Source organism: Cannabis sativa, chromosome 6, assembly GCF_029168945.1.
Source record: "Cannabis sativa cultivar Pink pepper isolate KNU-18-1 chromosome 6, ASM2916894v1, whole genome shotgun sequence".
NCBI classification, from domain to species: Eukaryota; Viridiplantae; Streptophyta; class Magnoliopsida; order Rosales; family Cannabaceae; genus Cannabis; species Cannabis sativa.
Genome location: NC_083606.1, coordinates 4,035,179 through 4,057,221, shown reverse-complemented (window position 1 = coordinate 4,057,221; position 22,043 = coordinate 4,035,179). Strand labels below are relative to the sequence as shown.

The window sequence follows — 22,043 nt, the reverse complement described above, 5'->3', positions numbered from 1 at the left end:
CATTATTCATTACTAGTAACTCATAAAAAAAATTATTGCATTCAATACAATCAATTTATTCCTCCAAAAAAATTCAAAAAAAAAATAATTAATTATTTTGAATAATAACTTAGCATAACTAAATAATTAATTACTTTATTATTATATTGGTCTTTAAACATTTCTTTTTTAAAATTTGTCCCTATTTTATTTTTGAACTTTTCGTGAGCATTCTTTTTTATGTGAATCGCAACGTTAATATTGCAGCTCATAAATTAATTTAACATGCCCTTTAAAGTATCACCAAGGAGCCATCATATTTGGTGATGTGTGTGAATGGCTCTCCAATGTAAGATATTTGTTGTGCACTGATGTATTTTTACCTGTTTCTGCATCTGAGACTTTTTTAGTTTATTTTTTTTATAGTCGTGTACATTATAGTAATTTAAGATATTTTGCAAAATTTCGAAACATTTAAATAAATTTAACATGTCGAAAATAATTCAAACTGCATGTTACATGCGTAACTATTTTATTTAGAGGGTGCATTGTAGAAGTACCTTTTAATTTATTGTGTGTAAATTTAAATGTGAATACCATAAATTATTTTTATGGTAATAAAAAAAATTCAATGCACCTCTTTAAAAGTAGTGCATTGATATACTCTTACCTGTTTCGAGATTCGAGAGACATTTTTAGTCTATTTTTTTCATAGTCGTGTAAATTATAGTTATTTAAGACATCTTTAAAAATTTGACAAATTCATAAAAATGTAACACGCTGAAAATAAAATTTAAAAATTTAAAATGTGATACAACAATTCAATAATGCTGAAGATTATTTCCTGATCCGCCAAGATAATCATAATATGAACTATAATCTTGTGAGTTACTATTGAGTTTTACCGATTTTACAGTATTATTATCTTTTAACAATTGTAGTGATGTTATTAAATTAATATAATAAAAAATATATTTTTCAATATAATTTTTTGTATTGTGATTAAATAAAAATAATTTTTAACACTAAATTTAGTGTACACTTTGAAAATACTTTTAAGATAAACAATAAACTTGTTTGTATAAAACAACTCTCTTTATTTTTGCTTTTTGATATTTTTTCTCTAACCTATAACAAATAAAAAATCCCTTAAAATATCAAACACTATAAAAACAAAATATTATTATTTTTTGATGTATTTCAATATAGTCACTATGATTCAATAAAGAGAAATGCTAAAGGGTATTGCGGTATTTAACACTTTCTTATGTATTAATATTACTATTGGTCCAACTAAGTATAGGTCTCCTATAATTTACTATACTAGCTTTTAAGAAGTATCCATTGTCAATAGTAATGCAACATGTCGAGAAAGTATTAGGCACCAATAATACTTATTACTTAATAACAATGCTCTTTAATAAATTCTATAAAAATAAAAATCACTAACTAGTTATAAATGTCACAGGGTGTAGCTGCCAAAGTGCACTTTAGCATTATGGTATCAAAAGTTAAGCAGCCCCACCATAAATAACCAAATATTACCATCACCAATATTCAATACTCAATTATCAAACCGCGTCTCAGTCAAATTCTATTGGTTGTAATAATACTTAGACATTCCCAACACACAACAATTAACATTACCAACCATACCAATGTACACAACAACTGGCTACACCCCATCCCATCCATTCATCATTTTCAAACATTTCAACCTTTCTTTGTTGCTTCCTCTCCTCCCTACTCTCACCCAAACCCAACTATAAAGACTATCCCAACTCAAATCACAATTCACTCATCAAAATCAAATCTTTTTCTTCTACAAGTCTCTAAACTTTAACCTCCTCACTTACAAAGAAGAATATGGCTTCTCTTTCTTCACTCATCAAATGTTCCTCTGTTTTGTTGTTGGTTTCTATTCTAGTTTTTGGCTCTTTTGTGGTTAGTGTCTCAGCTGGTGATTTGAACCAAGATTTTAAGATTACATGGGGTGATGGCAGAGCTAATATTGTCAACAATGGAGAGCTTCTTACTCTGTTGCTTGACAAAGGGTCTGGCTCTGGTTTTGAGTCAAAGAATGAGTATTTGTTTGGCCAAATTGATATGCAAATCAAGCTTGTTGCAGGCAACTCTGCTGGCACTGTCACTGCCTATTATGTAAGCAAAACTCTAATAACCTACACAATCTTCAACTTAATCATTCATAGAGAGTTTGTTCTTATTATGTTTTTTGTGTGAATTTTCAGTTGTCATCAAAAGGGTCAACTTGGGATGAGATTGATTTTGAGTTCTTGGGGAATCTGAGTGGTGATCCTTACATTCTTCACACCAATGTGTTCAGCCAAGGCAAAGGCAACAGAGAACAACAATTCTACTTATGGTTTGATCCAACTGCTGATTTCCACACATACTCCATTCTTTGGAACCCTCAACACATTGTGTAAGTACCCCTTTACTTTCCAAACATTTAAACTAGTTTTCCTTAATGGGGTTTTGTCAAAACATTGATACTAATGAAAACTCTTGCTCTGTTTTCAGTTTCTCAGTGGATGGTACCCCAATTAGAAAATTCAAAAACTTGGAATCAAAGGGTGTGCCATACCCAAAGAACCAACCAATGAGAATCCACTCAAGCCTTTGGAATGCTGATGATTGGGCCACAAGGGGTGGTTTGGTTAAGACTGATTGGAGTAAGGCTCCCTTCACAGCCTCATACAGAAACTTCAAAGCCAATGCTTGTGTTGTGAGCTCTGGCTCATCTTCTTGTGCCTCAAACTCTCAAACTAACTCAAATTCATGGCTCAACCAAGAGTTGGACTCAGCTGGTGAACAAAAGCTGAAATGGGTTCAAAAGAACTACTTGATCTACAATTACTGCACTGATTCTAAGAGATTTCCCCAAGGCTTCCCTCTAGAATGCACAGTGGCCTAAACGATGAACTGAGTTTCATTATTGTCTTTGATGTAACTATTTTGTTTTTGTTTGTTTGTTTGTTAGTAAATATATATAAAATTCTTTATTCGTTTAGAATAGACATGTGATGTATCCCACAAATCTACCTAAATAATACAATTTAATTATATGCCACTTCCATCGTTCACTTATCTATGAGAGTATTACTAATTTTGTCCAAAGCATACATTATTAATTTCAAAACAAAGTCAAATATATATGTTGTTTTGACTTGTAGTGAGACACCCTTTAAAATAGTAAATTAGTATATATGTAATTATACACTAATTATCTAATATATTAACGACAACAACTAGTGAATTATATTTTAGTTAGAAAATCAAGAACTAAGGTACATAATTAAAAAGTAGCTAAACTTAGTCTTAGAGAAAATTAAAACAAAGGAAATGGTGAGCATAAGTATATTGCTTTCTAAAATGGTGTTACAGTGATTCTCTAACCTCTTTTTCTCTCAGAGATGGCTATGTCCATAATTGTTTTATTAGTCCCACTCAATACTATTATTTTTTTCAGCCAATTACAATTTTTCTTTTGTTTTTTCAATTTAAAATATAAAGGGCACCAGTGCCCTATTTAGAATCTTTTCATTAATACTCTCTTTTTTCTGTCCTGCCACCTAATAAAATATAAAAGGTTCCTTTGTGCGAGTTTTGTTCTTTTGTGGAGAAAACAGTGTAGTAGGAGGGACTGTCAAAATAAAAAAATTGGGGTTGAGAGAATACCTTTCCCTAACTGATACTTGAGACGAAATTCATCTATTAACAATTCAACAACTATTGATTCAACGGAAGAAAGCAGAGAACGATGCAATATAAAACAACGTAGTCTCTCAAAATCACTATGAAGAGCCATTAAAAATTCAACCAATCTTTGTTCCTCTCTACGAGCAATATGAGGTGCCAAAGCATGAAGCTCTACTAATTCGGTGAGTGCCAATTACAAAATAGAACTCTTGAATGTTTATATTTTTCTCTTCAATAGCTCTAATATCAATTTCCAACTGAAACTGCTTTGCAAAATAAGATTTTATAAACAATCTCAAAAGATGGTCCCAAACTTCTTTTGTTGTCTCGTACTTTGCTAATTGGGCACCAATAGATTGTTCAACAGAGTTACTTGTCCAAGTGAAAATTTTTGAATTGTCTACTCCTTGATTGTCTAACAGATTTGCATGCATAACCATCTGGTGGTTTCCATTTTGTTTCAGAAATACAACTCCACATCTTTTTTCCTTTCAGAAAATTTTTCATAACATAATTCCAATACGAATAATTCTTTCCATCCGATCACATTCATCGCTTGAAGAGAATCATCTTTATTGGTGGCCAATTCAGAAATAGAGCAAATTGCAAATGTTTCCAAATACAAAATTGATGAAAATTTAAAATTGTATTGCAAAAATCAATACTCAAAATTACTATGCGAATCAAGAAAAAACTTGAAGAAATCAATACTGAAAATTGGAATGTTGAACTGTGCTAATGTTGTACGGACAATGATTGTATAGACGCTTGAAAAAGTTAGATCTGCGAAAACTATGATTACGCTTAAGTAATTCCCTCTCATAAATTTAGCTCTCATACCATGATAATTATTTGAGAAGAGAAAAATAACTAATAAAAAATAAAAGAGATGCAGAGAAATTAAGATTTCATTTAATTACAAAGTCAAAAGTAAAGAATATAACTAATAAGAAAGTCTTATATAGGCAAGTAACATAAAAGACTAAAATAAAATAAAAGAGCGAAATAACCGTAAATAATTATTTAACAAAATTCATGTTGGCATTTATTGGCCAAATTTGATAGAAGTATTGGATTTGCAAAGAGAAATAAAGTTAGAGGGGTATTGCCACAAAAAAATAATAAAAGATTAAGTGTATAACAATTGATGAAACATAGGGAGATTTGACCACAAATTTTTCTTCTTTTCATCATTTAAGGGGGGCTGTTTGGAACTCAAGATTGGACTGGAAATGATTGGATTAAATTGAATTGGACTGGACACGACTGGATTATGCTGAAAGTAATCATGTATTTGATTTAAGAATAGACTAGACTACTTTATTATTTATTTTCTCTAAAAAAAAACTTAAATTAAATAAATACATATAATAATAAATAAATAAAAATGAATAATTCCTAACAAAAAAAATAAAAATGACTAATAAAAATAATTCAATTATAAAATAAATTAAAATAATATATCTTATATAATCAAATATATAATAAAATAATTTATCATATTTTTATTTAATTAATAATTAAAATATTAAAATAAAAATACTTAAATAATATAAAATTATTTATGCTAAATAATAACTTAATAACTAATTTAATACAAATATTAGTTTTTTAAAATATTGATATAAATTTTCTAGTAATGTCAAGAGAATATATAGTTTTATTATCGCATTGTTTTTTTAAAATTAATTTAAGTAATTATTGTTTAATATCAAAAAAATATTATCTTAAATTTTAAAAAATTTATGTATATTAATTTAAAATTATACATTTGTATTAATTTTAATGAATAATTTTTTTGAATAATTTGTAATAATATTTTCATTTAAATTCTTAGTAAATAAAATAAAAATTAAAAAAATAAAAAATAAACTATTAAAAAATCTTCCTGTCTTATCATAATTTTAGATAAATGAGATTCGATAGATCGGTCATCTACGACTCTCTGAATGCTTAAATATTTGATTAGACAAATTTATCTGTGTAATTCAATCTAATTTTTAGTACCAAACAGGTCCTAAAAGAAAAGAAAATAAAAGAAGCAACGTACACTACCAGGACCTCAAAAAGTTGATTTTCATCAAATTGACCAACTTGGTTACTCTATTCTAGAACCATACACCATCCCATAGAAAATACAACAAAGAAAACCAACACCGACTTCAAAGACTTGCTTTGCTGCTCTTATTACTTTATTTAATTACTTCTGACTCAAATACCATTTCACAAACTTGAATAATAATATAGTATTTGTGGTTTGGTAAAAGTAATAAATATGTAATTTACTGAGATTAATTATTAATTGCATATGTTAAAAAAAATGAGACCGAAAGGGTGTATAGCCCCACCAAATCTAACAACTGTCAAATTTCATCATCGGAGGGAATCAAACCGCGTCTCCCATTTTATCTCAAAACTACTTTATTACTTACTTGGCCCAACCCCACCACTCAACACAACTGGTTCCACCCCATCTCATCCACATCATTAACTATTCTATCAACATTTGAAGCTTCCTTTTTCCTCCTTACCAAATACTAAAACGTGTCACCCAAACCCAACTATAAATACTACTCAACTCAACTCAATTCACTCATCAAAATCAAATCTTTTTCTTCTACAAGTCTCTAAAGAACACCTCACTTGGAAAGAACACTATGGCTTCTCTTTCTTCACTCATCAAATGTTCCTCTGTTTTGTTGTTGGTTACTCTTCTTGTTTTTGGCTCTTTTGGGGTTTATGTCTCAGCTGGTGATTTGAACCAAGATTTTAAGATTACATGGGGTGATGGCAGAGCTAATATTGTCAACAATGGAGAGCTTCTTACTCTGTTGCTTGATAAAGGCTCAGGCTCTGGTTTTGAGTCAAAGAATGAGTATTTGTTTGGCCAAATTGATATGCAAATCAAGCTTGTTGCAGGCAACTCTGCTGGCACCGTCACTGCCTATTATGTAAGCAAACCAAACTAACTCTCTTCAACTCAAATCATATTATTATGTGTATATATGGTTATTCTTATTATGTTTTTTGTGTGAATTTTCAGTTGTCATCAAAAGGGTCAACTTGGGATGAGATTGACTTCGAGTTCTTGGGAAATCTGAGTGGTGATCCTTACATTCTTCACACCAATGTGTTTAGCCAAGGCAAAGGCAACAGAGAACAACAATTCTACTTATGGTTTGATCCAACTGCTGATTTCCACACATACTCCATTCTTTGGAACCCTCAACACATTGTGTAAGTACTTCTTTACTTTCCAAACATTTAAACTAGTTTTCCTTAATGGGGTTTTGTCAAAACATTGATACTAATGAAAACTCTTGCTCTGTTTTCAGTTTCTCAGTGGATGGTACCCCAATTAGAAAATTCAAGAACTTGGAATCAAAGGGTGTGCCATACCCAAAGAACCAACCAATGAGAATCCACTCAAGCCTTTGGAATGCTGATGATTGGGCCACAAGGGGTGGTTTGGTTAAGACTGATTGGAGTAAGGCTCCCTTCACAGCCTCATACAGAAACTTCAAAGCCAATGCTTGTGTTGTGAACTCTGGCTCATCTTCTTGTGCCTCAAACTCTCAAACTAACTCAAATTCATGGCTCAACCAAGAGTTGGACTCAGCTGGTGAACAAAAGCTGAAATGGGTTCAAAAGAACTACTTGATCTACAATTACTGCACTGATTCTAAGAGATTTCCCCAAGGCTTCCCTCTAGAATGCACAGTGGCCTAAACGATGAACTGAGTTTCATTATTGTCTTTGATGTAACTATTTTGTTCTTGTTTGTTTGTTTGTTAGTAAATATATATAAAATTCTTTATTCGTTTAGAATAGACATGTGATGTATCCCACAAATATACCTAAATAATACAATTTAATTATATGCCACTTCCATCGTTCTCTCTATGAGACTACTACTAATTTTTGTCTAAAGCATACATTATTAACTTCAAAACAAAGTCAAATTTATATGTTGTTTTGACTTGTAGTGAGACATTTTTTAAAATAGTAAATTTTTTTTTTTTTTTTTTTTTTGATTAAGGGGAGTGCCAAAGGCACAGAACAAAGGCACCAACGCCTCAACAAAAAACAACAGGAACAAAGAAACTAAACAGAAAAAAAAAACAAAGCAGAACTAAAAAAAGAAACAAGTCATGAGACTAGCTAGTAACATCTCCTGATCCTAAGGTGTCCCTCCCTAAAACAGGCTCCCACTCCCTGAGATCATCAAGGACAGAGTCCTCAACTTCCTCTTGGCAGATGTTTCCCAGGACATTCTTCACAGCCGCCCATTTTGCAATATTATGGGCCATGTAATTGCACTTGCGAGAGACATGGACAATCCCCCAATCACTGAATTTCGAGCAAATGTTGTTGAACCTCACCTTCGAATCCTGCAGCATGAAGTCCATACATATATCCATAGATGCCTCGAACGCCTTCACTACACCGATGTTGTCACTTTGGAACATGATTTTCTTCAGCCCCAAATCTTTCGCTTTTTCCGCTGCCAAACAGACCGCTTTTGCTTCAGCCAGTTTTGGAAGAGTCACTCTACTTTCTTGAGAGGAAATAGAGATAATATTTCCCATATCATCTCGAATTACAGCAGAGAGGATAGACCCAACAGGAGAGACTGCGACATCCGAGTTGCAACAGACCCAATCCAAAGGGGGTGGCCTCCACTCAGTGATTTCATGAACTATCTTCTCAGAGACCATGATATGATCATTAATCTTTTGCCGTATAGACCTTGAAATCTGCATTATATCCTTTTCCATCTCTCCATGGACTCTGCGGTTTCTTTCTTTCCACACTGATTCCACAATACACAGACACGTGACCATGAAATCATAGAAATCAATATTAGGAGGGAGGTTTGGGCCCTTCCAGAACCCCTCCATCCATTGCTTCCAGTCGGTTGCAGTCACCATTTCAGTTCGAATACCCCATCCAATACTAAACCAAATGGCTTTGGTGAAAGTACATTTCCAAAAGAGATGAAGAGAGTTTTCAGCTTCTTCCCTACAAAGGAGACATGTGCCCGTGATGCCATCGACAAAAGGGGCCAGCTTATCTTTCGTGGGGAAGATGTCTCGAATGAGTTGCCACCAGACAAATTTCAATCTTGTGTGAAGTGGCGAGTTCCAAATAAGTTTCCAGACCTCACTATCGCCATTAACCTCTGTATCTCTTTTCAAAATTCGACACGCTGACCTTATGCTGAATTTACCATTCGGTTCACCCATCCAAACCCAGGAGTCTTCGATTGCCTCATCCGGTAGATCAATGTTTAGGATTGCAGAAGCATCCACCGGGCTGAACCACTCTTTGATCATTTGAGCATTCCATCTGTTGTTACTTAGGACGAATTGTTTGACCCAAGCTATCCCGTGAGACACATCCTTGAGAGGCGTGGGGGTACGGTTAGAAGAGGGAACCCAAGGATCGAACCAGATCGATGTCTTAGCACCATTCCCAATTTTTTTACAGATTCCTTGTTCAAGGACCTCACGAGCCTGAAGGACAGCTTTCCACATAGCCGATTCATCACCATTTCTCTCTAGATTGAGAAACTCCCTTCCTTTTAAGTATTTTGCATTCACTACTTTGCTCCATACACTTGAGTTATCTGTGAGAGCTTTCCAGGCCCATTTGGTCATGAAGGCTTTGTTTATAATACTAACACTTCTGAATCCTAATCCTCCTCTCATTTTGGATTGACATATTGCGTTCCAAGCCAATAGGTGAAGTTTTCGTCTCTCCTCAGTATCTCCCCACCAGAAATCTCTTAGACATCTGTCCACTTTATGCGCAATATTGAGAGGTATTGGATCAGAGGCAGCGACGTATGTTGCTACCGACGATCCTACCGACTGAATTAAGCAAGCTCTACCAGCTTTCGAAAGAAGTCTGGTTTTCCAACTTTTAACTCGCTGCAGCGCCCTATCTACCAAGAATCGGAGATCTCTCGACCTATTTAAGGATCTGAAGAGGGGAAGTCCCAAGTATGTAGCATCTTCTTTCATTCTCTTCATATTAAGCATACTTGTGATATCCCTTGCATTGGTTGCCGAAACACCTTTAGTGAAAAATACAGTGGACTTTTGGTAATTTACAGCTTGTCCCGACCACGAGCAATATTCTTCAAGGCACTTAATGAAGCCTTTAGCTTCCTTAACAGATGCACGGCCAAACAAGATCACGTCGTCAGCAAACATGAGGTGAGTAATGGCTGGCCCTTCTCTTGAAATTCTGAAGCCTGCTAACTTCCCTTCATCTTTCCTTGTTGTGATAAGTCTAGATAATACATCCGCTGCTATAATGAACAAAGCCGGAGAGAGAGGATCACCTTGTCGCAGCCCACACGACGGAGAAACCATTCCTTGGACCGATCCATTGATGAGTAAGCCCAACTTTCTGATTTGAATGCACTTTTCCACCCATCTCACAAAGTTTTGGTGAAAGCCAAGCCCCTTCAATGTATTGAGAATGAATTCCCAATCCATTTTGTCATATGCCTTTTCCATGTCTAATTTGATCATCATAAAACCTTTCTTGCCTTTTTTCTTTTTCATGGAGTGGACAATTTCACGAGCCACCGCTGTGTTTTCCGCTATCAATCTTCCATGCACAAATGCTGTTTGTTCAGGTGAGATGATGGAAGGAAGGAGGTGCTTTAAGCGGATCGCCAGGATTTTTGAAATACATTTATACGCTACGTTGCAGAGGGCGATAGGCCTGAAATCATTCACCCCCAATGGGCAATCTTTTTTCGGAATTAAGACAATATTAGTGTTGTTTATGAATTGGGGAAGTTCCAAACTCGTAAAAAAGTGGGAAACCATGTCAATGAAGTCCATCTTGACCACACTCCAATGTTGAAGATAGAAGCCCGCCGACATCCCATCCGGGCCCGGTGCCTTGTCATGCCCCATTGATCTAAGACTGCCTTCAATTTCTTTTTCGGTTGGGATGCATACCAGCCTCCTGTTATCTTGTTCATTGATACTCATATTAGCCAGAAAATTTTCGTCTGGCACAGATAGGAGGGGATTTCTGGTGAAAATGGAATTGAATCTCGAGACGAATGCCTCTGCAATAGCCTTCTGATCCATAATCCACTCCCCATTATCATTCTTTATAGTCTGAATATAGTTCTTTCGACGTCGAACCACTGTGGAGGCCATAAAAAATTTCGTGCAGTGATCACCATCTCGCAGCCAAGTAACCCGAGATTTTTGTCTCCAAAACACTTCTTCTCTACGAAGCGCCTCATTTAACTTAGCCCTCGCATCACCCAGCGTCGACAACTGCACCTGATCATTGCTTTCAATCTTTGCCAAATCATTCTTTGCTTCAGTGACCTGCTGATGTATCTTCTTGAAGTGTGTCTTGTTCCATCTTTGTAGATGATCTCTAGTTCTTTTTAGTTTTCGATATAGATTCACCATTGGGTTATGGTGTAATCTTTCTCGCCAAGCGTTGCGAACCACCCAGAAGCATCTGGGATCACGACCCCACATCAGCTCATACTTGAATTGAGCCTTTGTACATCTTACTCCTCCATCAGTATTCAAGAGAATTGGTTTGTGATCTGAGGTACTAACTGTGAGAAGCTCAACAATGGCATTTGGAAAAAGAATTCTCCAGTCAGTGGACGCCAACGCCCTGTCCAAACGCGCTCTTCTAATCGCATTGCTTCCAGTAGAGTTTGAAGTCTTTTGGAACCATGTAAATTTACCTCCGAGACATCCAAGGTCAATCAAACCAATCCTAGCCACCATTCTTCTTAAATCAAAGGAATATCTTGCTGCATTGTTCTGGTTTGTGTAGTATAGACATTCATGATCCGCAAGAGTTCCGTTTAAATCTCCTAGAAGAACTGTTGGGGACGATCCATTAGCTAACATGTCGCCAATTCTGTTCCAAAAAAGCTCTCTCCCTGTCATAGATGGGGGACCATAAATACCCATAAAATTCCAGCTAATCCCCGGAGGGTCGGACTCAATCGTACCAATCAACACATTCTTGTCTGCTTCCATAATTTTACATAGCACCCCCTGTTTCCAGCAAACTCCAAATCCCCCCGATAGGCCAATTGGTGAAACATACGAAATCTCAGTAAAATGCATTTTGTTCATTAGATGTTGGAATTTTTCTAATACCAACCTTGTTTCGGAGAGTATTAGAATGTCGGGATTTGACCGGCGTACCACTGCCGTCAATTGTCGAACTGCCGCGGCATTCCCGAGCCCGCGACAATTCCAAGCAAGAAGCTTCATGGGGGTGTTGGAGACTTTTCCGGGCAAGTCTCCGTAGCCCCAAAATGAAAAACCTGGCATTTATTCTTATAGCTTCCGTTCCCAGTAGGCACCTCAGTGTGCGAAGATTGTGCACCATTGTCCCCCAATTCTTCAATTCTACAGTTTGGTTTGTCCACCACCGTTTTCTCAATAACAACAAAATGGTTATCTAAGTCAATAGCCAAGTCGATACATTTCGCATTCCACAGATTGCGGTAGTGTTTTGTCTTGCCTCTAGATGAAGATTTGGCCCCTTTCTTCTTCAAACTTTGTGAAATAACTCCGGTGAGTTCTTTGGACTTTGAGGGTCTTCCTCGTTTGCTTGCAATCAAGGCTGAACTGGGACTGGTCTGCTCGTATTTTCTTGGCCTTCCCCTCTTTCTCTTAATCGGCTTATCATCATTAGATCCTGGGGAGAAAGTTGTGTCAATCGCCTCCTCTGTTTCTTCTTGGCTTTGAATATTCTTAGTCGTGAGTTGAGTATCATCATCGTTTGTATTCAGAGCTTGGGTTGGTAGTACACCTGGGATCATATAAAAACCATCCACCGCCTTTCTTTTTCTTGGACCATGGTCAGAGTCATAACAATTGAAATCATCTATACTTAGAATTGGGTTTAGTATAGTGGGCTCTCTTTGAAACTTATCCACTGTGATTGATCCAGTAAGTGGCCCAAACGCGTTGGCCCAACATTCTCTAGAAGGCCAATCCAGGGGTTGGGCTTGTGGCCCAAGAAGAGTGTTGTAAGAAAGCCCCACTTGAAACTTGTTGGATAAAGTGAAATTCTCTCTCTCTGAAACGGCTACTTTACAAACTACTCTTGAAGAGGAATGGGAATCAGAGGCAGAGCTTTGGTCTGGTCCTTTCTTTCCATTTGCAGGTAAGTTTCCGTTGTCTCCATTTGCTCTATCTACCTCGTCGGATTGAGAGCACGCCTTTGGACCACCTCTAGTCGATGCAGGCTCCGTATTGTTCCCTGGGTCAGTTGAAGCATCGCCAGTTGTCGTAATCAATTTCAGAGGTCTGATCGGGATCACCTTTTCCACCACCCCTTCTGCCGTATTATCAAAAGGGGTAACTTCCCCAATTCCAGGTAATTCGACCGCCGGAAAGCGATTCAGAACAATTTCATCCGTTGCTGGTCTTTCTTCCACCGTCACTTCAACTTGTCTTCGTTTTCCTGGGAATTGTCGTCTGAGCTCCCGCCATTCCGAGGTCTCTGCTGCATTCAATCTTCTCTTTATTGCCAGTTGATGTCGAATCATTGGATCTTTAAGCGCCTGTTGATGTGCAATCCAATCATTGAACCATTTGGGAAGAGGAAGATTAAAGGGGGACTTTTCCTTAGCTTCTTCATCCATCCATGTGCCAAACATGGGAAAAAATGCACCTTTTTCATCTCTGATAACTGTGGGGTTTTTGAAACAATATTTTTGTTCATGGGATAAGGCTCCACATTTGAGACAAAGTTTTGGTAATCTCTCATATTGGTATTGGATCCAAAGGTCCTTTATACCTGTTCTGCGCAGGAAGAAACCTGAGAACAATGGTTTATTCACATCAACCGTTGCCCGAAATCGCAGAGTGCCCATTCCAAACGAGCCTCGTTCAAAATTATTCTCAATGTGTCTGGGCAGTTCATAGTTTGTAGAGACTTTCCCAGCCAGCTCCTTAAGATTTGTCTTGTTCCAGTAGAATGGGGGAATGCTCTTTAGGCGGACCCAAATGGGAGTTTGGTCGAAAGCTACCTCCGAGATTGAGAGCCAGGACGGCCATGGCATAAGAACAAGTAAATGACCACAAACCAGCCAGGGACGTCTAAGTAACACATTCTCAGCATCCATTCTAGTTTGAAAGGTGAACTGCAAAATGCCATCCTCCCTTTCCTTCCAACTCCAGCCCGTGAGGGAGTTCCATGCATTTCTTAGAGAGCCGTGGATGGCTTTCCGTCCCAGCCTGGAATAACAGTATATTTTGCCAAGTAGTATTCGGCTAGGTTCATCGTTTTGATCGACTTCTCCTGGATGGAGGTCATATGAGAGATCTTTTGTTGATACTTGAACTGAATCCTCAAATAAAGCACTAAGAGTTGCATCCGCCATTGCTTAGTTGAGAAACAGAAAAACTCAGCAGTGAAAGCGAAGGATAAAAAAACGAACAGAATGGTAAGCTAGATAATCAACGATACTACGCTTCCATACAATCCAGGCACTGTGGATTTAAGCTTCCATTTAGTCGAAAGCTTTCTACAACCTTCACACAAAGTAAACAAGAGAAAATGCTTGGGGTATACATGAATACTTTCTCTCTATCATCCTCTCTTGTCTATAAAATTCTCTCCTATTTTGATAAATTGATCATGATGAAAAAGGTCACAATCTTGTTGCGGTGAATTTTGAAATGTACTTTCAATAATAATTAAATTGTTTAAAATAGTAAATTAGTATATATGTAATTATACACTAATTATCTAATATATTAACGAGAACAACTAGTGGATTATACTTAAGTTAGAAAATCAAGGACTAAGGTACATAATTTAAAAGTAGCTAAACTTAGTCTTAGAGAAAATTAAAACAAAGGAGATATGGTGAGCATAAGTATATTGCTTTCTAAAATGGTGTTACAGTGATTCACTAAGAGCTTCTCCAAGGAAGCGGCATTTTATATAAATGTCGTTCCTTTTTGTTTCAAGGATGCACCATTCAACATAGCATTTTGAGGTTAATGCTACAGTGCACGACATATATGCCGTGCACTGTAGACCACGGTATATTTTTTTTTTTAAATAATATTTATATATATTTATATTATTTGATTTATTTATTAAATTAAAATTTTAATTTTGAGAAATTTTACAATACACCTTTTTAAATGTAATGTATTGTTTCAGTACCTCACAAATTTTTTTAGTCTAACATTTTTATAGTTGTGCATATTATAATTATTTAAGACATTTTGTAAAATTTTAAAAAATTTAGAAAAATTTAACACGCCAAAAATAATGTATCTTTTTAAAAGTGGTGCACTGATATACTCCTATCTATTTTAGCATTCAAGACACTTTTTTAGTCTATTATTATTTCATAGTCGTGTACATTATAGTTATTAAATATAGCTTGCAAAATTTCAAAAAATCAGAGAAATTTAACACGCCGAAAATAAAATTTAAACTGTGTGTTGTATGCATCACTTTTTCATTTAGAGGGGTACATTGTTGTGATTTTAGTTAATTAATATGATATTAATTTTTTTAATTTTATTAAAAAAATAATATAATAGTAAGGAATATTTTTTTAGTGTAATTTTTGGTGTTGTGGTTGGAGTGGTAATACTTTTTGACACTAAATTTGGTGATAGTGTAATACCAAATTTAGTGTGCTCCTTGGAGATGCTCTAACCTATTTTTCTCAGGGTGTCCATGATTTCGTATTTTCGTGTATGCTTCGATCACATTCTGACCTTATGTTTATTTTATTAGTCCCACTCAATACTATTATTTTTAAAGCCAATTACAATTTTTCTTTTGTTTTTACAATTTAAAATATAAAGGGCACCAGTGCCCTATTGAATTTTTTTTCATTAATGCTCTCTTTTTTCTCTCCTGCCACCTAATAAAATATAAAAGGTTCCTTTGTGCGAGTTTTGTTCTTTTGTGGAGAAAACAGTGTAGTAGAAGAGACTGTCAAAATGAAAAAATTGGGGTTGGGAGAATACCTTTCCCTGAATGAGACTTGAGACGAATTTCATTTGCTAACAATTCAGTAATTACTGATTCAACCAAAGGAAGCAAAGAATGATGCAATCTCAAAATCACTACGAAGAGCCATTAAAAACTCAATTAATCTTTGTTCCTCTCTACCAGCAATATAATGTGCAAAAGCACATAGCTCTACTAATTCGGTGAGTGCCAATTGATCCCAAAGATCTTTCATTACAAAATAGAACTCTTGAATGTTTATATTTTTATGTTCAATAGCTCTAAAATCAGTTTTCAACTGAAACTGCTTAGCAAAATAAGATGTGTATACAATCTCGGAAGATGGTCCCAAACTTTTTTTGTTGTCTCGTACTATGCTAATTGGGTACCAATAGATTGTTTGACAGCGTTATTTGTCCAAGTGAGAATATTTGAATTGGTTACTCCCTGATTTTCTAATAGATTTACATAACCATCTGCTGGTTTCCTTTTTGTTCCAAAATACAACTCCACATCTTTTTTTTTCTTTCTGAAAATTTTTCATAACATAATTCCAATACGAATAATTTCCATTCGATAACATTCATCACTCGAAGGGAATCATCCTTATTGGTAGCCAATTTAGAAAATAGAGCAAATTGCAAATGTTTTCAAATACAAAATTGATGCAAATTCAAAATTATATTGCGAAAATCAATACCCAAAAATGCTATGCGAATCAAGAAAAAACTCGAAGAAATTAATATCGAAAATTAGAATGTCGAACTGTGTTGATGTTGTACGGACAATGATTGTATGGATGCCTGGGAAAGTTGGATCTGCGAAAGTTATGATTACGCGAAATTTGTGATTACGCTTATGAAATTCATTCTCATAAATCTAGCTCTGATACCATGATAATTATTTGGAAAGAGAAAAATAACCAATAAAAAATAAAAAAAGATGCAAAGAAATTAGGGTTTCATTTAATTACAAAGTCAAAAGTAAAAGAATACAACTAATAAGAAAGTTTTATATAAGCAAGTAATATAAAAGAATAAAATAAAATAAGAATGAAACAACTGTAAATAATTATTTAACAAATTCATGCTGGCATTTGACAACCAAATTTGATAGAAGTATTGGATTTGCAAGATTAAGTGTATAACAATTGAAACATAGGGAGATTCGGCCGCAAATTTTTCTCCTTTTTATCATATAAGGGGGGCCTGTTTGGAACTCAAGATTGGATTGAACAAGATTGGATTATGCTGAAAGTAATCTTGTGTTTTGTTTAAGAATAGACTAGAGTGTGTTATTATTTATTTTCTTTAAAAAACTTAAATTAAAGAAATATATAATAATAAATAAATAAAAAAAATGAATAATTCCCAACAAAAAAAATTAAAAATGACTAATAAAAATAATTAATTATAAAGTAAAATAAAATAATATATCATATATAATTAAATATATATCATAAATATATAATAAAATAATTTATCATATTTTTATTTAATTAATATTAAAATATTAAAATAACAATACTTAACTAATATAAAATTATTTATGCTAAATAATAACTTAATCAGTAATTTAAAATAAATACTAATTTTTTAAAATATTGATATAAATTTTCTAGTAATGTAAAAGGAATATCTAATTTTATTATCGTATTGTTTCTCTTAAAATAAATTTAAGTAACTATTATTTAATTAATATTATTTTAAATTTTAAAAATTTATGCATGATAATTTAAATTTTTTACAATTATACTAATTTTAATGAATAAGTTTTTGATAATTTTTTTCTAAATAAATTTGCAGTAATTCTTTCATTTAAATTCTTAGTAAGTTTTTGATAAGGAGCTTGCGACTTATTGGAGGCATATGTGGAAATTAAAAATCCCGCCAAAAGTCAAAAACTTGATGTGGAGGGCTGGTATGAATTGCTTGCCAACAATGGTACAATTGCGCACCAAGCATCTGCATGTGAGCTCTCTATGCCCTATTTGTCAAAGTGAAGATGAGACTATCCTTTATAGACTGGTCTCTTCTCCTGAATCTACACTTTGTTGGAATCGGGTGGGAATAGGCACTAGTAGTACGCCTGATAACACTTTTCTTGACTGGTGTATTATTTCGTTTAAGGCTTTGGATGTGGAAAAACGTTGTGTCTTAGCCATGATTTGTTGGGCTATTTGGGAAGCTAGGAATGACTTGGTGTGGAACAAAAAGGTAACGCGGGTTGGTGACATTGTTGCTTCAGTAAATAGATATCTTGATCAATGGAGACATGCTCAAAACTCTACTCTAGAGGTATCATGGCCTGGTATTCAGGCGGGTGATGGGGCTGAGCATTGGATTTTACCACAGGTTAATAGTATCAAGATCAATGTGGATACAACTATGTTTGAGAGGGAGAATGGCTTTGGATTTTGCATGGTGGCTCGAGATTCAAACGGCTTTCTGATCGAAGGTCGCACTACCTTCTTGACCGGTCAAGTAGAACCGAAAGTAGCAGAGGCAATGGGAGTCCGGGAAGCACTTTCTTGGATCAAAGATCATCAATGGCAGTCGACTTCTCTTGAAACTGTCTGCCTTTTAGTTGTGCAAGTCCTGGGATGCACTTTTTCTATGATTTCTTTATTTGGACATGTAATTGATGATTGCAGGCGTTTGCTTGCTTTATTGAAAAATATTTCTGTTATTTTTAAAACGATCAGCTAATATAGTGGCTCATAACTTTGCTAGAGCTGCTATACTATACCCTGATTGTCGTTTCAACTTGGAGGCTGTTCCAACTGATTTGCTACCTTGCTTAGTAGCTGAAATTAATGGTTAATAAAGATGAATTTTCCATTCAAAAAAAAAAATCTTAGTAAATAAAAAAATAAAAAATAAACAATTTAAAAAATTTTACTTGTATGGAATTATTTATCCCATCATAATAAATGAGATTAAATTAAATGGATTAATTATCTAGACTATCAACATGCTTAAATATTAGATTGAACAAATTAATCTTTGAAATCTAATTCAATTTTTCGTACCAAACAGCTCCTAAAACAAAAGACAATAAAAGAAGCAAGCAGGACTTCAAAAAGTTGCAAAAAGGTAGATTTTCATCAAATTGACCAACTTGGTTACTCTATTCTAGAACCATACACCATTCCATAGAAAATACAACAAAGGAAACCAACACCGACTCAAAGACTTGCTCACATCACTTTATTTAATTACTTCTAAGTCAAATACCATTTCACAAACTTGAATAATAATATAGTATTTGTGGATTAGTAAAAAATAATAAATATGTAATTTACTGAGATTAAATTATCTAATTGCATATATATAAAAAAAAAAATAAGTGCGCCGACTCTGTGTTGATTGGTGAAAGAGAGCGAAAGGTATATAGTGTTAGTGACTGTGACAGTACATAGGCATAGCCCCACCAAATCTAACAACTGTCAATTTTCATCATCACAGAGACAAGACTCAAACCGCGTCTCCCATTTTATCCCAAAACTACTTTATTACTTCACCCAACCCCACCATACAACACAACTGGTTCCACCCCATCCCATCCATCACCATTAACTATTCTATCAACATTCGAAGCTTCCTTTCTTACTTCCTTCTTCCTCCTTACCAAATACTAAAACGTGTCACCCAAACCCAACTATAAATACCTCCTCAACTAAACTCAACTCACTCATCAAAATCAAATCTTTTTCTTCTACAAGTCTCTGATAAACATCTCATTTGGAAAGAACACTATGGCTTTTCTTTCTTCACTCACCAATTGTTCCTCTGTTTTGTTGTTGGTTACTCTTCTTGTTTTTGGCTCTTTTGTGGTTTATGTCTCAGCTGGTGATTTGAACCAAGATTTTAAGATTACATGGGGTGATGGCAGAGCTAATATTGTCAACAATGGAGAGCTTCTTACTCTGTTGCTTGATAAAGGGTCTGGCTCTGGTTTTGAGTCAAAGAATGAGTATTTGTTTGGCCAAATTGATATGCAAATCAAGCTTGTTGCTGGAAACTCTGCTGGCACTGTTACGGCCTATTATGTAAGCTAAACTCTAATAACCTACACAATCTTCAACTTAATCATTCATAGAGAGTTTGTTCTTATCATGTTTTTTGTGTGAATTTTCAGTTGTCATCAAAAGGGTCAACTTGGGATGAGATTGACTTTGAGTTCTTGGGGAATTTGAGTGGTGATCCTTACATTCTTCATACCAATGTGTTCAGCCAAGGCAAAGGCAACAGAGAACAACAATTCTACTTATGGTTTGACCCAACTGCTGATTTCCACACATACTCCATTCTTTGGAACCCTCAGCACATTGTGTAAGTACCCTTTTAACTATATATACTTCTCATAATCTCAAGTCAATCTTGATACTAATAGAAACTTTTACTCTGTTTTCAGTTTCTCAGTGGATGGTACTCCAATTAGAAAGTTCAAGAACTTGGAATCAAAGGGTGTGCCATACCCAAAGAACCAGCCAATGAGAATCCACTCAAGCCTTTGGAATGCTGATGATTGGGCCACAAGGGGTGGTTTGGTTAAGACTGATTGGAGTAAGGCTCCCTTCACAGCCTCATACAGAAACTTCAAAGCCAATGCTTGTGTTATGAACTCTGGCTCATCTTCTTGTGCCTCAAACACTCAGACTAATTCAAATTCATGGCTCAACCAAGAATTGGACTCTGCTGGTGAACAGAAATTGAAATGGGTTCAAAAGAACTACATGATTTACAATTATTGCAATGATGCTAAGAGGTTTCCTCAAGGTTTTCCTCAAGAGTGTAACATGGCCTAGAAGATAGAGAAAGTACTATTATGTGTTTATATGTAATTTTGTACCTAACACTATGCAATAGTTTTAATTCATTATAAATCAATATAATTCTTTTATTTGTTTTGAATTATTTCTTCTTATTTTTCTAGTACTTAATTAATATATAGACTGATTATATAAAAGTTATCAAACCTGTGTTTTTTTTTTTTGCTGGAAATATAAAAATGGTACTAAGTCCATCAAACTCACATTTGAACATATTTAATGTAAAATTGTTATACAAACCTTGTGTGAAACATGTTATTTTCAGACCTATAAGACTTGAACTCTGGCTCTTTTATCTTAAGAATATTTCAAATGGGATGTTGAGAATAATGGGTTTTATCTCAAAATTAATTGGTGATAAGTGAAGTAGCTCATGCTCTTATATATGGCTAAATACTTTTATATTTAATCTATGTGGGACAATGTTCTCCAATATTCTCTTTCAAGATGGTGACTATTTTTGCTCACCATTCTTGAATCACCTTATCACAAGCCATGCCATTTGCTCGCTTATTTTTGTTCAGATCTCAAGCGTCTTTGCACCATCAGGATTTCATGCGGCTGGCTAACCATCTGGACAAGTGTAGATCGAAAGTCTACTAGGGACATGGCTCTGCTACCATGTTGAGAATCATGGGTTCCATCTCAAAACCAATTGGTGATGAGTGGAGTAGTCCATGTTCTTATATATAACTCAATACTTTTACATTTAATTCATTTGGGACAATGTTCTCCAATATAAAAAATTAATATAAATGAGCCCCTTTTATCTTTGTTAAAAAATAAAAAATAATTACTTGTAAATATTAAGTCTATATTATATTTCTGTTTCCTTTCCTTCTTTACAAAATCTATTATAGTAGTTTTTTCAATCTATAATATGCAATTCTACTCGATTTTAAATGATTGAGAAACTCTTAAATCACATACAATTTTTACAGATGTGTAAGTAATTTTAATCATACAATTAAAAGTGGTGTAGTCTCTATCAATGCCGATTTTGAATTTAGTGGGTCATAAGAAAAAAATACTTTAGGCCCTTATTTAGAAAAAAAAAATTAGTAGTTCTAAAAATTAGAAAATGTGCATTTTTCAACAGGAATAATTTTTTTGGGCCCCTGAACTATGTGAGTCCTAGACACAAGCTTAACTCGCCTATGTTGAGGGTCTGGCGTAGTCCCTATTCAATGATATAAATAGTTTATATATATACACATCATTGTATATAATAAGTGTGTATCCAGCATTACTCTTGCACAATTTTACACGATTTTAAAAAGCCAATAGAGAATTAGATTTGAGTGTAATTGAATGTAATTATACAGTTTTAATTATTTTTCTGACCACATGAAATTGCATTATATCTGTGTAATTAGAGGTAATTACTAGCTATTTTGTCAAATAAAATATTAGGAATTCATAAGTAATTACTAATACCAGATCATATCCAAACAGACATTATATTTTAAAATATAGTATAATTACTACTCTAGTAATTAGCAATTAC

General features: G+C 34.4%; 5 protein-coding genes across 5 annotated transcripts; 4 read left to right on the top strand and 1 right to left on the bottom strand.

Annotated features, from left to right (window-relative positions):
- The first annotated feature begins 1,617 nt into the window (after positions 1–1,617).
- On the top strand, positions 1,618–3,070 carry LOC133028954 (probable xyloglucan endotransglucosylase/hydrolase protein 23). The gene is made up of 3 exons (XM_061116891.1): positions 1,618–2,139; positions 2,229–2,422; positions 2,521–3,070. Exons 1-3 carry the CDS (start codon positions 1,846–1,848, stop codon positions 2,912–2,914), a joined length of 882 nt encoding a protein of 293 aa, XP_060972874.1. The 5' UTR covers positions 1,618–1,845; the 3' UTR covers positions 2,915–3,070.
- Positions 3,071–6,294: 3,224 nt separating this feature from the next.
- Positions 6,295–7,584, top strand: LOC115724651 (probable xyloglucan endotransglucosylase/hydrolase protein 23). Its single transcript, XM_030653986.2, has 3 exons — positions 6,295–6,650; positions 6,743–6,936; positions 7,035–7,584. Exons 1-3 carry the CDS (start codon positions 6,357–6,359, stop codon positions 7,426–7,428), a joined length of 882 nt encoding a protein of 293 aa, XP_030509846.2. The 5' UTR covers positions 6,295–6,356; the 3' UTR covers positions 7,429–7,584.
- Positions 7,585–7,856: 272 nt separating this feature from the next.
- On the bottom strand, positions 7,857–11,981 carry LOC133039090 (uncharacterized). The gene has a single exon (XM_061117890.1). It carries the CDS (start codon positions 11,979–11,981, stop codon positions 7,857–7,859), a length of 4,125 nt encoding a protein of 1,374 aa, XP_060973873.1.
- Positions 11,982–17,642: 5,661 nt separating this feature from the next.
- Positions 17,643–18,525, top strand: LOC133039089 (uncharacterized). The gene is made up of 2 exons (XM_061117889.1): positions 17,643–18,357; positions 18,407–18,525. Exons 1-2 carry the CDS (start codon positions 17,643–17,645, stop codon positions 18,523–18,525), a joined length of 834 nt encoding a protein of 277 aa, XP_060973872.1.
- An 857-nt stretch (positions 18,526–19,382) lies between these two features.
- LOC133028902 (probable xyloglucan endotransglucosylase/hydrolase protein 23) lies at positions 19,383–20,618 on the top strand. The gene is made up of 3 exons (XM_030653989.2): positions 19,383–19,753; positions 19,843–20,036; positions 20,119–20,618. Exons 1-3 carry the CDS (start codon positions 19,460–19,462, stop codon positions 20,510–20,512), a joined length of 882 nt encoding a protein of 293 aa, XP_030509849.2. The 5' UTR covers positions 19,383–19,459; the 3' UTR covers positions 20,513–20,618.
- The last annotated feature ends 1,425 nt before the right edge of the window (positions 20,619–22,043 follow it).